This window comes from Myotis davidii, unplaced genomic scaffold (assembly GCF_000327345.1).
Source record: "Myotis davidii unplaced genomic scaffold, ASM32734v1 scaffold573, whole genome shotgun sequence".
Classification (NCBI taxonomy): Eukaryota; Metazoa; Chordata; class Mammalia; order Chiroptera; family Vespertilionidae; genus Myotis; species Myotis davidii.
The window spans coordinates 4,373,169-4,399,317 of record NW_006285997.1 but is presented as its reverse complement, the minus strand read 5'-3'; the positions used below and the strand labels follow the sequence as shown (position 1 = coordinate 4,399,317).

At 38.9% G+C, this 26,149-nt stretch overlaps 1 protein-coding gene across 1 annotated transcript in view; it reads left to right on the top strand.

Moving 5' to 3' along the window:
- The window catches only part of BBS9 (Bardet-Biedl syndrome 9), a 313,602-nt gene that overhangs the window by 62,113 nt on the left and 225,340 nt on the right, over positions 1-26,149 (top strand). Inside the window, exons 6-9 of the mRNA XM_015559690.1 lie at positions 9,143-9,317; positions 17,767-17,851; positions 18,508-18,691; positions 19,334-19,463. Of these exons, the coding sequence (XP_015415176.1) occupies positions 9,143-9,317; positions 17,767-17,851; positions 18,508-18,691; positions 19,334-19,463 (574 nt within the window). The remainder of the gene's footprint in view (positions 1-9,142; positions 9,318-17,766; positions 17,852-18,507; positions 18,692-19,333; positions 19,464-26,149) is intronic.

Below are 26,149 nucleotides of genomic sequence, written 5' to 3'. Positions count from 1 at the left end.
TCCCTAACTCATTTTGATTTGCTGTTTAAAATTGTATGAGTTTAGATAATGTTAGACCTCAACTGAGGACTTCCTGACTTTATTTTTTTTAGAACTTTATTGGTTGTAGTGAGTTCAGTGGTTTTTTTGTTCCTTCTTTTGATAAACTGATGATTTTTTGATTAAGAGTGTTAACAGTATATAGAAAGCATATATTTAGCTTTTGGAGATCTTGCTTTATGGGACTGGTAATATTTCAAATGAAGAATATTTGTACACAATGAAGATATTTAATCATTTTTCTGGTTTTTGATGTTTCTGGGGTGGAGTTTGGGTTTCTTATCACAATTGGTTGTTACGTTGAAAAACTTACCTGACTTTGAAACTAGTTTTTTAAAAACAAAATTATATACCAACATTATATTCACCCATTAAGACTTTTTCTTTTGGATGAGATAGAAGAAAAGGAATGCTAATAAGTAATGGATCTTCTGTATAACATCTGTCTTGTCTTTGTCACTCAGGGTCACTCTGCAAAAACATCCACGAAAGAAAGGCTGAGGGGAGAAGGTGAATATGTGCGTGTTGGGGGAGGGTACGGAGCAGGGAGAGCTCATTCCCAGGTAGGGCTTTCTGGCTCACTCACTGTACATACACTTCCTTAGAGAGCTCAGAAGTCCTCGTGTCAGGGGAACTGTCGTTTGAGTAAAGTGAACTTAAGGTAGGCGGAAAATCATCTTGAATAGCCAGCAGTTCACACAGACCTAAGTTTTGAGAGATTTTTTTTTAACAGTTCTTAATATCTTAAAAACCCTTTGCTTGCTTGGCCTGTGTGGTTCAGTGGTTGAGCATCGACCTATGAACTATGAGATCACAGTTTGATTCCCAGTCAGGACACATGCCTGTGGGCTTGTGTGTGGTGTGCAGGACGCAGCTGATCAATGATTCTCTCATCATTGATGTTAATATTTCTCTCTGTCTCTCCCTTTCCCTCTGAAATCAATAAAAATATATTTCTAAAGAAACCACAACTTTTTGTTTGGCAAAAAGGGTGAATTTCTGATTATGTGTGTGCTTCTCACATTAAATTGTATCTTTTTTTGCTTGGAAGGATGCTTTCCCCTTCAATTTTAAGTTTTTCACGCAATTTGGTGCACAGGGAATAGAGGGATCCAGTAATATCATTTACTTATCATTGATTGAATGCTTACCAGGTAGCAGGCAGTATGTAACATTTTTGTTGTATTTTATCATAGCAGCATCCTGTAATCTCATACCACAGCTTGACCAATGAGGAAACTGATAACGCTTTCAGGACAGAAATAACAATGTGGGAAATCTGGCCTCAGGTGCGGCTTTGCTGTCAGTTCTGAGGAGCATGCTGCCTCTGCATCAGCAGCTTCTCCCTCCCGCAACCCCCGCCCCATAGTTCACTGGCCTCTCTCCTTCCCAAACACAGCTCTCTCACACCCTGTCCAGTCTCTCTACACAGCGTGCTCTCCGCTTCTGCCTCTGATTGCCTGGCAAACTCTCAATCTGCAAGACCCAAGTGTTCTGTCAATGTCCTTGATTCTTCTAGACACTGTTTTTCTTTCTTTTCTTCTTAAAAATTGATTTTTAGAGAGAGAAGAAGAGAGAGGGAGAGGGAGAGAGAGAAGCATTGATGTGAGCAAAACATTCATTGGCTGCCCGCCTATGGAGGGTCGAGCCCCAAACTCGGGCATGTGCCCTGACTGGGAATCAAACTGACCATGTTTTTTTTCTTCCAGGTAAAAAAAAATTTTTTTTTAGTGTTGAAAGTATTACATATGTTCCCCTTCCCGTCATTGACCTCTTCTTGCCCGCCCCCGCCCAACCGGCAACCTTTCAGTGCACAGAATGATGCCCAACCAACTGAGCCACACTGGCCAGGGCCAGACACTGTTAATCATGCTCACATAGCCTTTAAAATTATTTTTAATATGCCTCTGTTCTTACATTGTTGCAGAATTGAATTGATTAACTCCCATAGCCACTAAAATTTCTGAGGGTAGATGATTATGTTTCTCCTAGCACAAACTAGGTGTACAGTGAATGTTTGTGGAATTCATTGAATGGATGTGAGATCCAGAGAATGTTATCAAGACTTTCATGATATTTACATCTGACAAAACAATTTATCCAATATTTTGTGGATGCAAGTGATAGTATAATATTCAGGGCTTTCTTTTAAACTCAACCTTGCATTCATATTGAACCCATTACATATGATGCTAATTTAATGAATGGCTATGATTTCTTTGTAATATGTTATTAACCTTGTTCACAGTTTAAGGGGGGGAAATTGTGATAAATAGCTTGGTGTGGAACACACACTAGTGGTCTTTGTAGGGCTATTAAAGTTCCTATGAAAATGAGACACATTAAAATGTCAAAAGGCAAGTTCATAGGAAGAGTTAGTAGGTAGACTCAGTTTTTATTTTCTTGAGTTTTTAAAGTAATTAGTTTCATGAAGTTATTTATTGGGGTAACACTTGAATAATGGTTGAGAATTTGTGTACTTTTTCCCTGGTAATATTTTAAAATATTAGCTATTTAGCTCAACACATGTATTCTATTTATTGATTTACTCTGTTTGCTTAGGGCTTTAAATTTTATTTATTTATAACTAAAGTTTTAAGCTTAGAGTCTACTCAAATATTGCATTATTATTAGGCATGAATTACTTTTAGAATGTTCAAATGAAATAGAACTATGAGGAAGAGAATCATAAGAAAGAAGCTAGCTATTTTTATTCAATCAATTACCAATTATTAAGCATAGCCAAATTGTAGCACGAATCTCAAACCAATGGTGCTAGTTTTATTCGTATGACAAAATGAGAGAAAAAGTGCCAAAATGATATTTATGGCAAATTTACAATCCTGCAAGCTCTAGAAATCCATCTACCATTTGTTTTTAAGTAAGTCTGTGTTGAAATCCTACTCTGAACATTTTTATGTCCTTGCTCACAGCAAACATGTTGTATCACTTTTGAGTTAGGTTTGCAATAAAGATTAATGAGTTAGTGTTTCACTTTTTATGTAACAACAACAGCAACAAACATTTTCCCGAGCGTGTGTAAAAGTGACGGAAGTCCCACAGACTTTTGGACTCTTCTGTTCTCCTGCATCGGTCTCCCGATGCTTCCTGTCTGCCTTGCCGACTACCTATACAGCTGTTTCTCATGTGCTTCTCAGACTTGGAGGAAGACCAAGTATGTGTGACAGCTGCATGCTGAGCTGCGATCGATGCTTGGCCACAGGGCACGTTTGCATTTCTTCACTTGTGTTTCTACTCATTGTGTAAAAGAAATACGAGCAGAGAGAGATTCTGAAAGCATGCAGCGTGCTGCGTAATGGCAGCCTTCTTCTGTGTGTGCCCTCCACTTACTCTCCTGCATTGATTCCCCAGAGAGTCAGAGGAAATGATATTCAGGACTGAGCCTTGGTGGGGCCCGCGTTGCTATAATCATGAATGATGGGAAATGCCATGCATGGGAGAAAGGACTGGGTGCGCGCGCGCGCGCGCACACACACACACACACACACACACACACACTGCTCTATACCATGTTAGTGAACAGATTATGATTTAGTAGAGAAAATTGTTAATCTAGCAGTCAGTTCAAAATGTAGTTGACGACCAGTTCATGCATATGCATCATGTTAATGCTCTGACTACATGATGTTTTAACACCAGGAAACGAGACACACTATTTAATAAATATTCATGTCATAAGGCTGCCCTAATAGAACTTTCCCCGCCTTCATCCTCCAGCCTCACAGGCACAAACATTTTCTTGCCTTTGAAAATGAAAAATACTGATTTCCAAAATCCTTCCAAAATGGTTTTGGTAGGTTCTTTTTCTAATTGTTCCTAGATCTTGCAAATCAAAACGGTAATTTTTCTTTCATCGTGGTCTTAACCACTGGATATAAACATCCAGATTCAAAATTCTGATGAAATCTCTACCCTTCCTCATTATTTCAACATTAAAAGATATTTTCTCCGTATAGTGTCGGCATACTTTTGAGTAGGCATACTTTTTGAGTAAGCGTCATTAAGATATTGTCATCTTTTCAATCAGTTGCTTTTTCATTTCACACCCATTTACTGGATCAAGTCTAATTGCCGCTGCTTGCTTTTCTAATATGTTCCTTTTCTCTCCCAGAAATTTCCTGTTTTTACCTTTGACCCCTATTCATTCCTCCTATCTTTTTCAGTCTAGGATACATCCTACCTTTATTATGCAACCTTTCCCAGGAAGTTCAGCGTCATTAAGCTCTTAGCTTTCCTGTAGTACTTAATCTGTTTCACTTCATTTAGATTGTCTATGTTAACTTGTGTTATTTTAAAAAATGGATTTAGTGTGGCATAATGGAGCCTTCCAGGGAACATGGGTGGTAAATGGAGCCAGATAGATTCCAATTTGAGTACTAGCACTGTCATTTTCTAACTTTTTGGGGATTAGGCAAATTATCTAAGCTTTGTGGGTTTCACTCTTCTTAAGTGTAGAATGGGACAATTGTCCACCTTTTAGAGTTACTAAAGAGTATAGTTAACAGGCTGCATAAATGTTTAGCCCAAAGGCAAGACTATAACAGGTGCTCAGTAAATGGCAGTCGTCGTCACTATTGCTGTGGTTCTGTATTTCTCCTAATATCATCCTGGGCTGAGCCTGTGGGAAGGTATCGTTGAGTGTGGTTCACGGCGAGGTCATGTAAATAGCTCCTGAAATCCCATCACTGTTGTGGAGGCTTCCTGTTGGCTCTGTTCTATCAGAACGACGAACCTCTCAGGGCTTCTCTGGCCCACTCTTTCTGATCCCATTATCTGTAAGGGGAGCCTCTGGTATGTATCCTGAAGCAGCTTCCAGCACAGCGAGTTGAAGGATTTATTTTTGAGTAATGTTTTGGATTAATCCCTACATTTTTCTAAACGTCAGCAGCCAGGATTGTAATAAATAAAGCATTTTTCACTTACTTCAAATGCAATCTGTGAAACTCACAGAATAAAATCTCAGCCAATCAAGCAGATGAGTACATTATTTTGTCTAGCTCACTTCAGCTCAGCAGACATCTATTATCATATCTCCTATCTCCAGGCATTTCATCGTTGTTGGATTTACAAAGGTGAACAAGATTTGGCTCCTGCCTGTGAGTGAGAGACATAAAAACCGATCATTTCAATCGATAATTAGTAGTTAGGAGGAGGTAAGGATGGGATCACAGATAGAGGGTGTCTGAGTGGGAAAGAGAAGGCTGCTAGGAAAACATGACCCTTAGCCTGTGATGTCTATCAGAGGAAAAATGGGATGATCCACCTGATTCAGGGACAGACCCAACTTGAAGAGATTCAATATTTATGGAAATTTATTGCCTGCAAAGTTCACAGATAGGATTGACTCCACGCAGCTCAACCTGTGTCCTCATGGCCCTGTCTTAACTGTGCCCATGTAAAAGTCAAATGGCCTCCATGACTCCAGACCTGGTCCCCTCACACATTGCTTCCCAAGGAGGAATAGTAAGTTTCTCTCCAGTTCCAGCTCAATCTAAGGATTTAGTTTTTCTCATTGCCCCTGAACCAATCACTGTGACTAATGGGTTACTAATTGGTTTTCATAAGTCAGGGTCTACCCTCAAGCTGAGAATAAAGTCAGTATCATTCAAACCTCATGGCTAAAGATGCGTGGAAAGGGGAATGCATGACCAAGAGGCAGCCAGCAAATGTTTTCTAGACCAGGGTAAGCAAATGGAAAGAGTCTTTTGGGGAAGGTAATAATACAAGCAAAATCAAGGAAGTGTGCTCTATCATAGTGCATGTGGGAAACAGCAAGCAGTTGAACATGCATTATGAGACTTTGAAAATAATTATAAAATAATAATGCAATGGTATATTTGGATCTAGTTGCCGTACATTATTTAATTCTCACAACAACTAAGGAAGAAATGCCATCTTGTAGGTAAAGAAATTTGAGCCCGCCCTGACCGGTTTGGCTCAGTGGATAGAGCGTCAGCCTGTGGAGTGAAGGGTCCCAGGTTCTATTCCAGTCAAGGGCATGTAACTTGGCTTCGGGCACATCCCCAGTGGGGGCTGTGCAGGAGACAGCTGATCCATGTTTCTCTCTCATCGATGTTTCTAACTCTCTATCCCTCTCCCTTCCTCTCTGTAAAAAATAAAAATATATTAAAAAAAAAACAACCAGTCCCTCCAAAAAAAGAAATTCAGAGGAATTAAAAAAAAAGAAAAAAAGAAATTTGAGCCCAAGTTCACAGCTAATAATTGGTGGAGCTGGACTCAAACCCAGGTTATCTGACTCTAGAGGCAGCCCACATGGATATTATAGTATATTAAGTACTCTCTTCTTTATTGCTAGAGTTTCAGAAATAAGACCTCTATATACCACGCTAAGAAGGCCTGTTTTCTCTGAGACTCAAGTTTTCTTTAAGCTCTAACTCTGTCATCCCATGGTAAGGCATTGGTTCTCAAATTTTGGCATTCATCACATAGTCTTGAGGCTATGATTGCTGAAATATGATTGCTGGGTCCTAACACCAGGTTTAGTAGATCTGATTTAGTAGATCTAGGGTGGGACCCTAGAATTTGCATTCCTAAGAAGTTTCTAAAGGAAGCCGGTTGCTGGTGTCTGGGAGCCAACTCTGAGGACCACTTGTTTGAGGTCTTTGGGGGCCTGAAGGTTTGTGGTTCAGTGATATTCAACATATTGAAATGATGCTTGGAAATACACATGCTTTCCCCTCACCTTCTTTAATACTACCCATCTGAAGAGTATATTTGGTTTCAGCAATATCCTCTCCCAAAGGTCAAGGTCATTGCATGTGTTTCATTGATTGGATTTCTCCTCTCTCTCTGATTCTTGACTTATTAAAATGAGATTTATTGCTCTTCTAGGTCTCACTCAGTTCCTAATGCTCAGTTCCCCCTTGAGTGTTAAAAAGTACACTTGTGTACAAAAGACATATATTTAAATGCTTTATTTTATGGGTAACATTTTTAGTATAAATAATTTAAGTATCAGAAAAGTAACATGAACATTCATATTTCCACCATCTAGTGTCAACAGTTGTAGATGTATATACATGTGTATACACACATTTTTTTTGATGAACCATTTTAAAGTAAGTTACAGATCTTGTGCCACTTTGCCCATAAATACTACAGTACACATTGCTCAGGAAGAGCATTCTCTTACGTAGTCACAATTCCAGGATCATGCTTAAGAAAATTAACAGCAATCCCTAATGTTATCTAACCTGTAGTCATATAACAATTTCTGCTTGTCCCAGTGTCTTCTCTGTCAGGATCCAATCACGGGAAACTAAATCCTAAGACTCAGCAATGCTGCATGGACCTTTAGGCTCAGATGCATTCTGTGTTATTTAATGACAGGTTTGATTGCTTTAACCAAGACCCAGTTTAATGATGGCTTAAATAAGGAAGATGTTTATTTCTGTCATATTTAACCACCTGGAGATCAAGTGGTCCAGGGCTGATAGGGGAGCTTCCATTTTGGAGGCCAAGATAGCTGTTCCAGCCCTACCACCATGCTGGGAAGAGGGGAGGGAGTGCATACTCCGTCCTTTTAAGGTCATGTTTGGATGTTGTATATTTTACCTCAGTTCCCACCTCATTGGCAGGAACATAATCATATGATGCATCTGTGTTAGAGGCCTGGAAATGAAGGCTTTATTCTGGATGGCCACGTGTCTAGTGATAATTCAGGTATCAAAAGAAAGGATGACTACTAGGGCAGCAGTTAGCATCTCTGCCACAAGTTCTTTTTTCAAATGACTGAGCTATTCCAAATGATATTAAAATCCATTTAATTACTCCAAGTACATTACAATATGACATTTGTCTTTTTGAACTATATAGGTTCAGCTTAATTGCTCCTACGCTGAGTTCAGAATGTTATTTATTAAAAACTATTTTATAGATGTTCTGTCTTTTTTTCTTTTCTTTTTTTTGTTAGGGCATAGCTTCCACTGCTGATAGCTGTCACTGTCTTCACAATTTTCTCATGTGCTTTTTCTTTGCTCTGGGCTGGGAAATCAGGTAACAGTAACTATCATAATAAAGCTATGATTTAGTGTGTGTTCCACATGTGCTGTCCGGTACATCTTACCTCTGACTTTGGAGCTCTTATACAAATATAAGAGCTGAAGCTCCCGGGTGTCAGGAGCCCCTTCATGAGAACTGCCTTGTTAGAACCACACTTAAAATAAGAATCGGTGCCCTGAGTGAGATCTGGGGATCTACCTGGGGAAGGTTTGCATGATTTTCATTACAAAGACTTTGCAGTATCTTTTTTGAGGCTTTTGAAGCATTTTATCCTTTTTTTGTGGGGTGCAGATGGTGGGCTTGCTAAATAGTTAAGTTCTCCATGGATGAAGGACTCATTGCCTAATAGATCTCTGTGAATACATTTGTATAGCATGCATGCAAACCCATAGCTCTTTGGAAACCTTTAACAAGCATAGCAAATACTAGATTTTAAAAACTTGGACTCCAAAGCCTACCATACATCATAAACAAATCTGAACCTGGCTGGTGTTGCTCAGTGGTTGAGCATCGACCCATGCACCAGGAGGTCATGGTTCAATTCCTGGTCAGGGCACATGCCTGGGTTGCGGGCTTGATCCCTACTAGGGGGTGTGTAGAAGGCAGCTGATCAATGATTCTCTCTCATCCTTGATGTTTCTATCTCTCTCTTCCTTTCCTTTCCTCTCTGAAATCAATGAAAGTGTGAGGCTGATCTATTATACAGACAAATAGCCTTGTGCAGAACAGCTGTTGTATTTCTGATTTTGGGAAAACTGGTATCTTGCAGAGTCATGCTTGCTCTTAGGGGTTATCTTGAGCTAGAGATTTTAGCACACAGTAAATGAAAATAAATGTATGTAAAATTATAGACATCTGAATCCTTTAAAAATTGGGAACTGTATATATACTGATATATAATAATCGGATAGCTTCAACAGTTTGTAATTTAAAGTTTGAACTGCTCATTTTACCGCTTGGGAGAAAAAAATGAGCTATGACGTATTTGTGGCAGATAGGGATAAATTATAACCAGTATATTTAAGAACAGGTCACCTACTTCCCTCTAATTCTTCTTTAGGTCGAGATTTAATTTGTATCCAGTCAATGGATGGGATGCTGATGGTGTTTGAGCAGGAAAGCTATGCCTTCGGGAGGTTTCTCCCTGGTTCTCTCTTGCCTGGCCCCCTTGCCTACAGTTCCCGGACAGACTCCTTCATCACTGTCTCTTCCTGCCGACAAGTGGAAAGTTACAAGTAAGTTTGGATGTCCCACCTTTGAAATCAGCGTTTTTGGTGTGTATGTTGCTGATTCATTTTTTCCCACAAAGAGCTAATATCACAAATTAAGAAGAGCCTGGTTGTTTTTTTTTATAAGATGAAATTGTGGTGACTTAGATTTTGCTACTTCCAGCTGTTTGATGGCCAGTGTCCTTGTCTGGCTGAAAAGGGATAAGAATGGCTATTTCAGAGAGAAAGAACTCAGGGACATGGACAATAGTGTGGTAACTGCAGGAGGAGGAGAGTGGGGGGGAGGTGAAAGAGAGGGTATATGGGGGATAAATGGTGATGGAAAAAGGTAATAAAATAAAGGGGGGAAACCATAGAATTAAAAAAAATGACTATTTGACAAGTTGTTTTCTTTTTTTTATAGGATTAAATGTGTGTCATGTTGCCACCCTATAGAAAATGCTCAATAATTCTTGGGACTGTTCCCTGAATTATAAATAATAAAACACAGGGTCAGTGGAAAAAGCCTCATGCAAAGATGCATATATGGAATTATTTTATAACAACAACAAAAAAAAGAATGTATGTGTACATAGGGAGAATACTGGCAAGAAATACAAGTGTTTTTATGAATGTTTTTAAGAGAAAGATTAATAATAGAAGTGAATGACCCTATGAAAACAGTTTAGACTGTTAGAAATTTTTATTGGTGTTGTTGACTTGTGTTCAGAGAGACACCTTTTCTCCTCCATCAGCTACATTTCAATAAAAATGAAGGTTTTGAGTTTTTGGATGTTGTTTTTTTTCTGTTTAATCCTCACCACCTGAGGATATTTTTTCCATTGAATTTTTAGAGAGAGAGGAAAGTAGGTAGTGAGGAGAGAGAGAGAGAGAGAGAGAGAGAGAGAGAGAGAGAGAGAGAGAGAGAGAGAGAGAGAGAGAGAGAGAGAGAGAGAGAGAGAAAGAGAGAGAGAAAGAAAACAAAAGAAAAAAAGAGAGAGAGAGAGAGAGAGAGAAAGAGAAAGAGAAAGAGAAAGAGAAAGAAAGAAAGAAAGAAAAAGAGAGAAACAGAAACATGGATGTGAGAGAGACACATCAATTGGTTGCCTCCCGCACACGCCCTGACGGGTCAGGGGATGGAAGCTGCAACCCAGGTACATGGCCTTGACGGGGAATTGAACCCATGATCCTTGGTTTGTGGGCTGGTGCTCTACCACTGAGCCTCACCGGCCAGGGCTGGAGACTGTGTATTTTTGTTGTTGTTGGAAAGGGGAATGGGGAAAAGAAAGAAATCCATGCTGGGAAAAGAAATAGATTTGGAGACTTACAGTATCTTCAATCACTTTTTTTATCTTACTGACGGCAACAGTTAGAACTTCAAATGTCCAAGCAACACTTCATTATAGCTTTTCGGTATTATTTTTGGCCGCCCATTTCCCCAAGGCAGGAAGAAAATATAAGTTAATCAGACAACACCTGTACATTTTGTCTTCAAGTTTCAATATTATGTACATAGCAAAGCAATGCAGTTTTCCCTTCCTAAGTGGCTTTTGTGAATTATTGTCAAGACATCTAGGATTCAAAACTCTGAAAAAAGGCAACTGCTTGTGACTGAACAGAAGTTAACTGACGCAGGCAGTGCATTATTGTGTCACATTCCTTCTGTAACTCCTGTGGCTCTTGTCCAAAGGAGATGAATGAGTTGTGGCATTGCTACTGTTAATAAATAAAATATTAGAGTTATCTTGAAAGGCTGAGAAAAATATCTGTATAATACATTCAAGCCTGTCACAATGTAAGCAGTATTGAGGAGATCTGCTTTTCAGCTTTCCACCCAGTTGTGTGTCTCAACTCTTGCCAAGGAGCGATACTGGCAGTGCCTCACAGGGGTCACCACACGGAGACTCGAAGGCTCCCTCACTTACTCTTTGAAACATGTGCATAGGGATTAATTTGGTAATAACTCCAGGAGTCACTGGATGAGGGAGCAAGGCGTAGGTTTCCTTAATGTGTAACTGTAATCCCACAGGAGCTCACACTGTTTTAAGTGTGGTGATTCAGTCTATTAAATTCATCTGCATCTAGGGCTAAAAAATGCACATGTTTTATGTGGGTCTTTTATAATGATACAAATGCATGGGATATGGGATTATTGTGAAATGATGACAATCAAGAGGGTTTATGCCATTAAGTAGTATGTTGTATTTCTATATGCTTTCAAGTTTAATAGATAAAATTAAATGATAATCATGGGTACAGTTTAGGATGGGAGAAAGCATGAAAACGGCAGGTTCTTTTGAGATTGCACCAAATATCTTTGTAATCAGTTAACAGAGTGCCATCAGTTAGTATAAAAAGCGTCATTTTCATTTTCTCCTCCCGAGTTTAATTTCAAACTTTAACTAGAATGAAAAAAATAAATCACCAAGGTTGAGAAAATAAGAGTGATGAGAAAACACGGTAGACGTTTAAGAAACAATTTCACTTATAAGAATTTTGATAAAATGTTTCCTACAAGAAAGTGTGTAGGACAATTGTTTTAAATTGTAGGGGGGAAATGGAAAACAACCTAAGTGATCAGAGTAGAAGATCAGATAATTAAATGTCCATATATCATTTTCATTTTTGCTCCTGATGTTTGATTGTTTTAAAACAAGCTCAGTTATGTTCTATGAGGAAGTAGGGAAGGCCATGGGTCTCCGACTTCAGTGTGCATAGAATCACCTGGGAACCCTGTCATAAAATGCACGTTTGCAGATTCCCAGTCCCCAACACTCTAGATTTTGATTTAGTAGTTTTGGGAAAAGTCTCAGAAATTGTCATTGCAGACACACACTCCAGGTTGGATTCTAATTCAGGGACACACACTGAGCATTGTTTTTCCTTTTTTGAAGTGAGAGAATTATTTGCCTTTTTTGGAGAGGGTAACTTAGGTACCACTATTCTTTTGGCCATATTTATCAAAACTTTGAATCATTTTTATTTTTAAAAATATTTTCATTGATTTTAGAGAGGAAGAGAAAATGAGAGATAGAAACATCAATGATGACAGAGAATCACTGATCGGCTGCATGCCCGCTCCTGCATGCCCCACACTGGGGATCGAGCCCGCAACCCAGGCATGTGCCCTGACCAGGGATTGAATCATGACCCCCTGGTTCGTGGGTCGACACTCAACTGCTGAGCCACGCTGACCGGCTGAATCATTTTTAATTCTCTTTTTCTTTCCTTTCTTATCAGAGTCATTCAGTCAGTAAATCCTGACCTTTCTATCTTTTTTTCCCTTTCTTCAGCTACTGTGGTCCCATTGGCATTGAGGCTTTTATCTTTTCCCTTGGATTTATGATTTTCTTACCTCTAGATTTTAGAGTCCTTCTTATAGCTATCTTTTAAAACCACCTCTTTAAGCCAGAATTTTTGTTTCTTATTAAAAGAATCCAAATTTTCTTATGTTGAAATTTAGTGCTCTTTATAATCCAGTACCATTTTACCTCTATTATGTTGACTTTCAGATTTGGAAGAGACTTTTAAAGGTAACTCGTCCAACTATCCTCTTTTTTTTTACCTCCTAGATATATTTTTGCCTAAAACACTGATTTTTGCACAGTATCATATATTGTCTTCCTGTACTGTGCTGAGATGTTCCAGAGAATGTCTTGAATTATCAGGTTCCTGAGAGCCGACTGTGCCTTAAATATCTGCTCACTGATGGAATAATTCGGTTTATTGGTTCATTCATTCATTCAGAAAACATTTTTCAAGAGGCTTCTATGTGCCACACACTGTGCAAAGTACAGGAAATGCAAAGTCAAATAAGACCTGTCTCCTGTCCTCAAGCTGTAAGCACGTGGGGGAGGTAGCAAATCAATGGGCTGTTTCAGTTCGCAGTGATACAGGATGCGGAGGAGGCCTGCAAGTGGGACCTCAGCGGAGACTTGGATGTAGGGAGGCTCCCTGAAGAATGTCTTTGCCACACGTTACATCTTTCTCTCCTCTGTGCTCCACGCTTCCCCTGCACCCTAAGAGTGGCTTGTGGTCCATTGTAAGAAGATAATAGGCTTTAAAATATTTTAAAATATCTTTTTTGAATTTAATTGATAACATTGTGAAAAGAAGATTGTGTTCTTCACCAGTCTTAGGCTCTTGACAAATGAAAATATTTGGGGTTCTCCATATATGTCCAGGGCTTTTCTCTCTTGCTCGTGCTGTACTCTGCCTGGAATGCTTTCCCTTCCTTCTTTGCATATGGAAATAATTTCTGGAAGCCTCCCTGCTCCCCTTCAGTTCTTCTGTGACCTGGCTCTCCAAGTCACATCTCCTCCTTCTCAATTTAGAATAGTTTTCCACTGCTTTCGCAAGTACTGTTTATGCTTTCACTGATATTACATATTTGCTTGTTTTTCTTCTTGACTGAGCCAAGTGATCTTTGATGGCAGGGATTTCTATCCTCTGAAGTGCCCAGCATTGTACCCTGTTGAAAGTAGGTGTTTAAGAAGAACCTGATGAAGGAGTGAAAAGTTTGTAAGGAATGTTTCTATTTTGTTACTGGCTTCTTTTAATGAAAATGATTCCCTCTGGCACAATCAAGAATGTTTTAGCTATAGTTGAAAAGGAACAGTGTAAGGCTCTGTACCCAGAGCTTTCCATTCCTACTGGAGTTCCCTGAATTAGATATAAAGGTTTCAAAATCTCCTGTTATCCTTTGAGGTGCCAACTATGTTTCATTTGAAAATAAATGATTGTGGAGGGTTTACTTTTGTACTCTGTGACACCTCAATCCATATTTTAGCTCCTTGCCGCTGTTTTTACGATGTGTTACAGAAGAGCACTAAATTATGTGTTTGAGTTTGTCATTGGTGCTCCACAGGACCCATTACGCACTTGTGGTTATTGGGCCAAAAAGCACCACCGTTCATCTGGACCTGCTGCATTTGTGATTACTGCCTCTCTGTTCTGAGAAACATGTATGATGCTCTTTCATGGAATCTTATTACATTGGGCCAAGTTATTCTTCAGCAGTCTCAACAAGGGAATCTTAAAAAAAATATTTTATTGATTGATTGATTCAGAGAGGAAGGGAGAGGGAGAAAGAGATAGGAACATCAATGGTGAGAGAGAATCATTGATCGGCTGCCTCCTGCATGCCCCCCACTGGGGATCAAGCCAGCAACCTGGGCATGTGCCCTGACTGGGAATTGAACGGTGACCTCCTGGTTCATAGGTCAACACTCAACCATTGAGCCACACTAGCCAGACTAGGACTCTTATTCTTTAGCTTATCTCACTGGACACTTGAATGGTAAGGAAAAAAAATGCAAGTGTTTTCTTTATTTCAGAATTTCCAAGTCTGTTTAGAATTCTTTGGTTTTGGTTTACATTTCCATGTACATTATTGGTCACAGTTAAGAGGATAAGGAAGAACCATAAATAGATGCTATTATAAGTTTGTCATCATCTAAATTTACTGTCAGCTACGTTTAGTAATAAAATTCTCTTCTGAGTCGTCTTCCAGGAAGAGAAATGACCTGGATTTGGAAATCAGGAGTTAATTTTGGCTGGGTCTCTGCCTGCTGTTTTGATGTTAATGAGGCCACTTTAGGGGCTCACTTATTCCTCAGATGAAATAATAAGCCTTTGTAGTTATATAAGAAGCTTCAAACAGCTCCAAAGCTTTGGATTTTTGCAACCATCTCATTAATATCCATACCATCCTCTGGAAGGTTGGTGTCTGCAGGAAATTATCCACCTCTGTAATTAGCCGCCTAAGGTTAGAGCCCTAGCAGGACCAGCTCTGGGCTCACGGCTATCACCAGTGCATACAGGTTCTGTTACCCTGAACTGGGAAGAGTAAAGCAATGCGATTTAGAGGGTGGGATGTGAGGTCTGGTTATTTGCACTTTGGAAGACACACAGACATTTTGAAAGGCAGCCTCAGTTGGTACGGAGACATTTGCTGCAGTTGCCTATGAGATGTTTTAGTCCAGTTTTACAAGCCTGAGGTCATTACCCTCCTACCTATTCTGTCTCCTTTCCCATGACTCAGTCCTCCCTGCCATGCATCTCTCCTACACTGTGGTAGCCTTTCATGTCTCCTTTACTGGTGTGTGCCTTTGCTTGTGCTGTTCATTTTGCCATAACACCTTCACCTTTTTAAAAACACACACACATTTTTATTGATTTCAGAGAGGAAGGGAGAGGGAGAGAGAGAGAAACATCAATGATGAGAGAGAATCATTGATTGGCTGTCCCCTGCACGCCCCACACTGGGGATCGAGCCTGCAATCTGGGCATGTGACCTGACAGGGAAGGTGCCGTGACCTCCTGGATCATAGGTCAATGTTCAACCATTGAGCCACACAAGCCGGGAACACCTTTGCCTCTTTACCAGCACAATGAGTTTTCACTTATTCTTTAAAATGTAGCTTTCTCCTCCTAAACCAGTACCAAGAACATATATGTTCTTCCACTTTGATTTATGCTTCTGCTACCATGTTCCCTTGGTACTGCATGCATACCTTCCATTAGCACAGGTGTTCTAAGCTACATTTGTTTGTATATGAATCTCTACTACTTTGGGAGATCCTAATGAATATAGACCATGAGTATTTTTTCCATTGTCAATGCTTGTATCAGACCCCAGCTATGTTTATTGAATGAATGAAATTCATACACATTAAGCTTCCGTATTATCTACAAGACTGTCTTTATGAATGTTTTGCAAAATCTCACTTAATTCATAGTCATTCTGCCTCCAACTGAAATTGGAGGCTTTTTACAAATGAAATATTCTTGATTGAGTAGGATGGTTTTAAAGCTGGTATATGATATATGGACACCACTGTACATTTTAGTGCTTATGTAGATCTCTCACATTGCCTTCATTCAGGTCCTGGATGTTCACACGATCAGACATCTTTCTCTTAGACAATATGAGGTGTCTGAATATATCTTTTACTGATTTTCCTCTTAGCTATGGAAGAACAATGCAAGGAGTTCTGATTTGATAGGAGGGAAAAGAACCTATGAGCCTGAAGTTTCTTCATTTAGAGTGGGATTATTACTCTCATATACCAGTAATTGATGGGAAACAAGCAAAATAAACTCTCTTGGCTAAATTAATCATTTCTAAAGTGAATATTTATAAATTATTATTATGATTTTAAATATATTTTTATTGAATTCAGAGAAGAAAGGAGAAGGAGATAGAAACATCAGTGATGAGAGAGAATCATTGATTGATTGGCTGCCTCCTGCATGCCCCCTACTGGGGATCAAGCCCGCAACCCAGGCATGTGCCCTTGACTGGAATTGAACCCAGGATTCTTCAGTCCACAGGCCAGCGCTCTAGCCACTGAACCAAACCAGCTTGGGCCACAAATTATTTTAAAGAATGATTTGACTTAAATGTTACTATTGAAATAAAAGCTATGAAATGCTTATAGAAAGTAATAATGCCCATTATTGAGAACTTATTACATATCAAATAAACTACTAGGTTAATGCCCATTATTGAGAACTTATTACATATCAAATAAACTACTAGGTTATTGATCTATCTCCTTATATAAACCATTATCTGTATGCTAATAAATGAGCACCTAATATATACCAGATACTATACTAGACACTATATTACTTTTCTTTTTAATCCTCTACCTCGGGATATTTTTTCCATTGATTTTATTTTTTTAAGAGAGAGTGAAGAGGAAGGGGGCAAAGAGAAACATCGATGTGAGAGAGACACATCAATTGGTTGCCTCTTGCACATGCCCTTACTTGGGCTGGGGATCTAGCTTTCAATTGAAGTACATGCCCTTGACTGGGAATCAAACCTGTGACCCTTTGGTCCATGGGCCACTGCTCTAACCACTGAGCAACTGACTAGGCTATATTACTTTTTAATTCTCTTAACAATGCCTGTGTCAGAGATTATCATTCCCGTTTTATACATGGGGAAGATAAGACACAGAGTGTTTAACTTGCCAAAATTCACTCAACTACTAAGTGATTTAGCTGGGGCTTAGACTCAGTTCTTCTTGGTTCCATTGATTACATATTAATAATTTCTGCTGCATCTGGCTGCTTTCCATTATTTACATTTTTCTTCTATTTGGTGTTTTGGTGCTAGATCTTTCTTGAATATTGTTATTTGTCACATAAAATTTTAATGGAAATGCTTTGATAGTTGGCAGAGCTATATTCCCCATATTGAATTTTGGGACATATGGTTATAATTTCTTGACCATGACAGTTTTACATAGTCTTATGTCACAGTATAATTCAGTAAGAATTCAATTCTAAATTTTACAGTTTTTAAAACCAAGGTAAAAGTGGTTCATTAGGTTTATAGATTATGTGCTTTATTTACTTCTTTTTCTTGATCAGCTTTATTGAGGTTATGTGCTTTTAAAGTTTAAAATAATTTCTGCTTTTAAACTCTAAAGTCATTTTCAATTATTTCATATCTTTCAAACAGGTACCAAGTACTCGCTTTTGCAACAGATGCAGATAAAAGACAGGAGACTGAACAGCAAAAACTTGGTTCTGGAAAAAGACTTGTTGTAAGGCCATTTTTTAAAATATAAAAATTTTAGCAATGTTACATTTATTTTGTTATTGATTTATTTTTTATTTTTTTAAATTAAATTTTTTTCTATTTTTCAATTACAGTTGACATTCAGTATTATTTTATATTAGTTCCAGGTATACAGTGTAGTGATTGGACATTTATATAATTTACAAAGTGATCCCCCGATACGTCTAGTAGTACCCTACATGGCTGGCACCATGCATGGTTACAATATTATTGACTATATTCCCTATGCTGAATTTTACATTCCTGTGACTGTTTTGTAACTACCAACTTGTAGTTTTAAGCCTTTCATCATTTCCATCCAGGCCCTCACCCCCATCTGGCAATCATCAGTGTCTATGAGTCTGTTTTGTTTGTTTCTTTATTGAATTCTTTAGATACCACATGTAAGTGAAATCATACAATATTTGTCTTTCTCTGTCTGACTTATTTCACTTAGCATACTATCCTCTAGGTCCATCCATGTGGTCGCAAATGGTAAGATTTCATTCTTTTTATGGCTGGGTAATATTCTATTGTATGTATCTACCACATCTTCTTTATCCAGTAGTCTATGGATGGGTACTTAGGTTTTTTTTTTTGTTTTTTTTTGCAACTAAATTGATCTTAGGTTTTCCTTTGCAGGTAGATTGGACTCTAAATATTGGAGAGCAAGCCCTTGATATATGTGTTATGTCTTTCAATCAGTCAGCATCTTCTGTTTTTGTTCTTGGTGAAAGAAACTTTTTTTGCCTTAAGGACAATGGTCAGATTCAATTCATGAAGAAACTTGACTGTAGCCCAAGTTGTTTTCTCCCGTACTGCTCAGGTGTGTAGAGGGATTTTCTTTTATCTCTTCCATATGTCAGGGCTGTGCTGTTTACACCAGAAAAAGGCAAACTCACATGCATGTGAACATCTAGGAAAATACTTTTAAACTGAACATGTAATGGAAATTTTAACTTTGAAAGTTTGAATAGAAGTTTGATATGAAGCACACACTTGGGCTTGTCAGTCGTTTTACTTTGTACAAAAGGACTGTAGAATTGGCCCCGGGCGCACATTACTGCTTTCCAAAAGGAGGCCGTTTACGATGATTCCAAGAGAACATCAGACTCCGCTATAAGCAGAACGGAGCAGAGTGATGCCTAATAGAATGACTTTTCTGTAGTGAATGCCCAGAAAATCATTAGCTTCAATGTGTTAAATATTAATGAAGCTCATGCTTTCTAGATGAAATGCAAAAATATTGGCTAGTATCTGGTTATAGTTTCCAAGTCTTTAATTTTTTTCCTTTTAGATATTGGCAGCTTGAAGTTGAAAAATCATTTTTTATTACTTAAAAATCTTTACGCATTAACATCAAGATTTTATAATTAGTTTGTAACATAAATCCCCTGAAAGGGATATAATATACTGTTGATAATGACTGTCTCCTTTTTAATCCTTAAAAAAAAATGTCACCCTACAGTTTCTGAAGGAACAATAAATACTTTGATTGGAAACCACAGTAGCCTGTTGCATGTTTATCAGGACGTGACACTGAAGTGGGCCTCTCAGCTTCCCCACGTGCCTGTCGCAGTGAGAGTGGGCTCTTTACGGTAAGTGGTTTAATTTGACTTTTTTTAAAAAGAGAATCTTAGTCAAGGAATTATTCCAAAGTTTTATAAAACAATGGCAAGTGATTTTACTAAAAAATGAATTTTACTAAAAAATGAATTTTACTAAAAAAGTGACATTGTAGTGTGTGTCAACAATGGAAATATTTTAAAATATAAGTTTTATTGGAGAAGAAGGATATAAAAATTCTTAATTAGAACAATTAATCATTTTTATTTGGTATTTTAGTGACATGTCCTTTGTAAATTAAAGAACTCAAGAAAATAGTTTGCCTGAGAGATTATTATTATTATTTTTAATAATAATAATAATCACCAGAAGATATGTTTTTTTATTCATTTTAGAGAGAGAGGGGGAAGAGAAAGATAAATAGATATATATATAGAGAGAGAGAGAAAGAGAGAGATGTGAGAGAGAAACATCCATTGGTTGCCTCCCGTACTTGCCCCTACTGGGGATTGAACTCGCAACCTTTTGGTGTATGGGACAACCTTTCAATCAACTGAGCCACCTAGCCAGGGCTAGGCTAGATTATTATTAATAATTTCTTCATGCATTTGATGGGTTTCATTTGGAGATTCCTTATTGTTAGACTGTGAGAATGTTATACTTCAAAACTTGTTTCAGACTATGTCCAAAGGTGCAGAATCACTAATGATTGTGTTTAAGACAGTTTAGATTTTAAATAAGGCCACTTTGCATTTACAGTGAAAGACAAAAATTTGTATTTGAATATTAAATTCACAAAATTTATGAAAAGTGAGAGAAAGGAGATACCTAAGTGTGTAATTTAAAAAAATTTTCAGTATAAAATCCAAGATCTCAGATTATGTTTGGGAATTGAAAATCTTGATATATGTAGAGAAACACACTTTTTGTAAACTGTCTTAGGTTCGCAAATCTACTCAGTTCTGCTTATTATATCATTTTATTGAACATTTAAAAACCATATGTAGAATTCATCAGTGATATCTACAGTATCTGATCAGTGTGACTAATCCCCCCAAATTAAGAGGTTGAATGTTATGCATCACACACATCATGACACTTTGGCCAACAATAATAGTCCCATAAGACTATAATGGACTTGAAAAATTTGTGTAGTTTAGTGACATTGTAGCTGTCATAACATTTAATGCAACATAGGCCACGTTGAGTGACTGACCTGGAAGGAAAATATGAAGGTGGAAAATCAGTGATGGTTATTGCTTGCCAGTCAGGCATGTCCATTCCGCCATAGTAACGATCTTGAAGAATAAGAACAACATGACAAAAACTGTTAAAGGATCTGCTTCATTGAAGACAAGAAGGCTAACAAAAATTCAAGGAGACTCTGTATTAGACAGAGAACCTTCTGATGACCAGACACAGATGTATAGCCCTTTCAGCACCATGGTGATCATGGCCAAAGCAAAAAGATTGTTTGCGATGTTGAAAGAAAAGGCTGGACCTGATCACAGTGTCAAATTTAATGCTAGCTCTGGGTGGTTTAAATGATTCAAAAATCTTCATTCAAACTATGTATGGTATCAGATGGGTATTAGATTTATCAGGGGGATCACTTAGTAAGTTATATAATGTCTAATCACTGGATTGTGTACCTGAAGCTAATATATGTCAACTGGAATTGGAAAATAAAATATTGTTTTAAGTGAAAAATAAAAGTAAAAAAGGTTTGATAATTTAAAAAAAATCATTATCTATATATATAAAAAGCCAGTGACTAGGACACTGTAATGACTGGAGTGACTGGTCGCTATGACGCCCACTGCAGCCAGCAAACCGCCCGATGGGGTAGGGGGGCGGACCATCCCCCTGGCCGGCCTGGCCTCCGATCACCCCCCAACCCCTATCAGGGACAGGGCTTGTCGGCCAACTGTCCATGGCCTCTCCCTGCCCACAGCCCTGCCTGATCGGCCACCATGGGTGGGGGCAGCCAGACCCCACCCTTGCACGAATTTGTGCACTGGGCCTCTAGTATACTCTATATCTAGGTTCTAGTCAGGAAACTAGAAGCAAGAGTAGGTATCAAGCTGAGACAGAATATTATTTCCACAGATGTTTGAAGTCTGAAAGAGTAGAGATGAATTGATAAATCAGGCTGGCTGGCCAACCTCCCGCTGTCTCCTTCTCCTGACAGGCCCAGCACTGATCCTCCCTGATTGGGTCTGGGCTGGCTGGACTCCATCCATGCACAAATTCATGCACTGGGCCTCTAGGTCATTGCATAATGTGACAGTGAGTGGGAGTCTGCGAGTGCTGGGGTGAAAGCAACTGGAGAATTTTTGGAAACTCTCGATATGCTGATTGTGGAGGAAAATTACTTGCCAGAGCAAATATTTGATGTGGAGGAAACCTCCCTGTTCTGGAAAGGGATGCCCGAAAGGACTTTCATCTGCAAGGAGGCCAAGTCATGCCAGGCTTTAAGGCTTTTAAGGACAGTGGAACAGTCTTGCTTGGGGGCAGTGTTGCAGGCTACAAATTGAAACCCTTTGCCATTTGGCACAGTGAGATTCTCAGGGCCTTCAAACATATGAATAAGCACCCCCTCCTTCCAGATACTGCAGGTGCCATAAGAAGTCATGGATGACGTAGCTCTTCTTCCAAGATGCCTTCTTGAGTTGCTTTGCCAGTGAAATTGAGAAGTGATGTTTGATAATGCTCCTGGATATCCTCTCTTTTTTGGTGATTTTCATCCCAGTATCAAAATAATGTTTCTCTCTCCAAACATCACCTCTTTGATCCAACCAATAAATCAAAGAGTTATATCAGCTTTTAAGGCCTACTACCTGGGGACTACCTTTGCCCAGGCTATTGCTACAACTGAGGAAGATGCTGAGAACACACTGATGCAATTCCAGATGGATTACATCATCCATGCCTGCATCAAGAACATTGCGTGGGTGTGGGATGATGTCACCAAGGAGTATATGAATAGCTTCTGGTAGGAGACACTCAAGAGGCTCGTCCATGACTGCAAAAGATTTGCCAAGGACGAGGAAGTTGCAAAAATCAACAAGGCTGTGGTTGAGATGGCAAATGACTTTAAACTGGGTGTGGATGAGAATGGCATTGAGGAGCTCCTTGATGTGGTTCCTGAGGAATTAACGAAAGAGGCGTTGTTGGAACTGGAATGAGGAAGAGACAAAAAAACCCCCAAAAAACAAAAACAAACAAACAAACAAAAAACTACAGGAGAAGAAAAGGAGATCCTTCAAGAAAATTCACAGTGAAGGTTTTAACAGAAGTTATTGCAGACCTCACCAAGCTCCTTAAAAAGTTTAAAAACATGGGCCCAACACCAGAAGGTTTGCATTAATAGGGAGGAATGCTTGTGGTGCTTACAAGCGAATCTATGATATTTCAGAGAGGAAAGGAAAGGAGAGAGATAGAAACATCAATGATGAGAGAGAATCATTGATTGGCTGCCTCCTGCATGCCCTGCACTGGGGTTTGAGCCCACAACTCGGGCATATGTCCCAACCGGGAATCGAACCATGACCTCCTGGTTCATAAGTCGATGCTCAACCACTGAGCCACACCAGCTGGGCAAGGCTTCTGTCTTTCTGGGCGGTACAGGCTTGTAGCCTCAGAACAATAGGCTGGACTATGCAGCCTCGGTGAGTAGTGGGCTATACCATCTAGGTTTGGGTAGGTGCACTGTACTATATTCCCACAATGACGAAATTGCCCAATGACTCCGAATGTATTCCTGTCGTTGAGCGATACATGACTGTATTATTATTGAAGCTCAATTAAGGGCATTCATATGTTGCACTAACAGTTAATCTGAAATCTGAATATTGAAAAAATGGAAACCTTAGAAAACAATGACTATTTTAAAAGAAGTTGCTTTCTCATCTATATAATAAAAGCCTAAGCGACCATTAAGGTGGAACGACCAGAACAACCAGTCACTATGATGTGCACTGACCACCAGGGGGCAGACACTCAATGCAGGAGCTGCCCCCTGGTGGGAGCGCCGCTCAGCCAGAAGCCTGGCTCACAGCTGGTGAGCACAGCAGTGGTGGTGGAAGCCTCTCTCGCCTCTGCGGCAGTGCTAAGGAGCAGCGAGACAAGTGGTAAGGAGCAGTGAACAGGTGGGCGGTAAGGAGCGAGGGATCCTTGACTGCGAGAGGGCGCAGGCCTGGCCGAGGGACCCTCTCCTCCAGTGCACATGTTTTGTGCACCAGGCCTCTGGTGTTTTATAATTGCTAGGCAGTTAACACAAATTATAGTTATTTTGTATCTGAAAAATTTAAAAGAAAAATTTAAAAGTTTGAGATTGGCTTTTGCAGTGTCCAGACATTTTACATTGGATTTACTTAGACAGATTTAGAACAGGAAAAACATCTTGCCAGCAGGGCCATGCCAAGTATTTTCTCTTCTGGGAGAGTAATTCTCGCAGTGGTGCATATATCCATCCAAGAGTTGTTCTCTCTGGCCCCCGAGTGACAGCTCAGGTGCAGGAAGACAGATCCATGCTGGTGGGTATGGTTTATCGTCTCCATGCCCCGCAGGAGCCAATATCTTCAAATCCTAAAAAGCCATTGTGGTTTTTGCATGTTTGTGGAGCATGGGAGAGGGATGTAGAGAAAGACTCTACTGAGACCATTTAGTTGAAATACTTATTCACACATATATTATTTACAAGGAACGTGCCTGTGTCAAGAGTCACGTACTCAGAAGCTGAAAGATATGGCTTCTCAGAATACATTTATGGTTAATTTATAGTTTCTGGTCCAGATGCAACTTATGAGTCAAGGGTCCAATAGTAATGGAAATTGTTATGATTAAAAAAACAAATTTTCATACAGTGTGCATCAAGATGCTTATATTAAAAAATAGCCTGTTACATCTAAGCGTTTTCAGTATTATAATTTTATTATTATTATTTTTTTAAATATATTTTATTGATTTTTCACAGAGAAGTAGGGAGAGGGATAGAGAGTTAGAAACATCGATGCGAGAGATCGATCAGCTGCCTCCTGCACACCCGCCACTGGGGATGTGCCCGCAACCAAGGTACATGCCCTTGCCCGGAATCGAACCTGGGACCCTTGAGTCCGCAGGCTGATGCTCTATCCACTGAGCCAAACCGGTCCGGCCAGTATTATAATTTTAAATAATTAAGTGTAATTATTGCCATTAATGATTTCCACAGTTAATATATAGCAATAACTCATTGGGAGATATGTCTTATTTTTATATACATTAACATAAAAACTATAAGGATTAGACCGTTTGAAGGAATTTTATTGTAATTTTTTGAAAAATTAAAAAAGTGGTTACTACTGATTTAGTTATAGCATATTTATATTTAGAAGTTATTATCTGAAATTAGAAACGCTGAAAAATTTCGCTCCTGCTTTTGATTATCTTTAGAGCTAAACTATTTTTTGGTAGAAGCTTCCTTGGCTGAATGTGTTTATTTGTAAAGGAAATTGCTGCTATTTTAATATGTTTCTTTTTAGTGAATAAGGAATATTGGATTTGGATCAAGTAGATGCAATTATACTTAATAACAGCATTTTGCTCAGAAACTAAGATGCTTTATTTCCTCCCACTCCCACCTACTTGGCAGTCCTAGTCCTTTCCACCTTGTTTATTATAAACCAATTCTAAATCTGTCTGCGTTGCCTTCTTTCTCTTTGGGGTAAACGGCATTCTTGATTAGATAGAGTTCTTTAAGTTTAGTTATTTTAATTTTTGTGGGTTAGACGATGGGAACGTGAAGCAAGCATACAGTTTACAGAATCAGAAGAGCCCGACTGGGATATGCTCTTTAAATCCTTAGCTGTTCTTGTTTTCCATTTATGTTGAAGCCTGGCCAAGTGTCTTACCTCTGCTGTGGTTAGTTTCCCAAACAGCAAATAACGATCATCATTTATCAGTGACGTTATTCTCTCTGGAGACATGACATACACCTAAAGTGGAGGTGTATCTGAGTGAACGTTCAGTGAGGGTAACCTTTCCAAGCTTTAGCTGGCAGCCTTGGCCGTTGTGCTTTAAAGTCTTGTTGTAGCTCATTTTATAGTATAAACAATTTGGTCTGGTACTTCGGTATTTTACTTCCCTGGCTATACCCACAATGGTGACTTATGTCGGTGTTCACCAGTATATTTTTTAAGCCTTCACTGATACAGTATTCTTGACCAGAACAGTTTTCCCATTTCTTCTCTGGATTTTCAAATTCCTTCTGTCTTCAAGTCCTAACTCAAGTCATATCAATAAGCCTCCCCTATCTACCCTGGCTCCTCTGAAGGTCTATGATATTTATACTATGTTGGTGACTGCTGTCTGATTTTCCTGACTTCCCAACTCGATCATACACTCCTCAATGTAGGGACCTTGTCTCCTTTTGCACGCCACTGAATCACAGTCAGAGAGCTGAACATATGGCATATGCTTGCTACTTACATAGAAGTCACTGTGGTGTGTGTATCAGCGGGAGGGTGGCTGGGAAAACCTTATTGGAGCTTTAAGTTGAAGAACTTTTTTACAGATGAAAAATTGAGACTCATTGATGGAAGGATATTATTTCTTTGAGAACAAATAAATTTATTAGGATAGTTTTCTTTTTTCAGCTTAACTTTTGCTATTAATTGTCATTCTTTTTGTACTTTGTAGAAATATATATACATATATACATATATGTATACATATA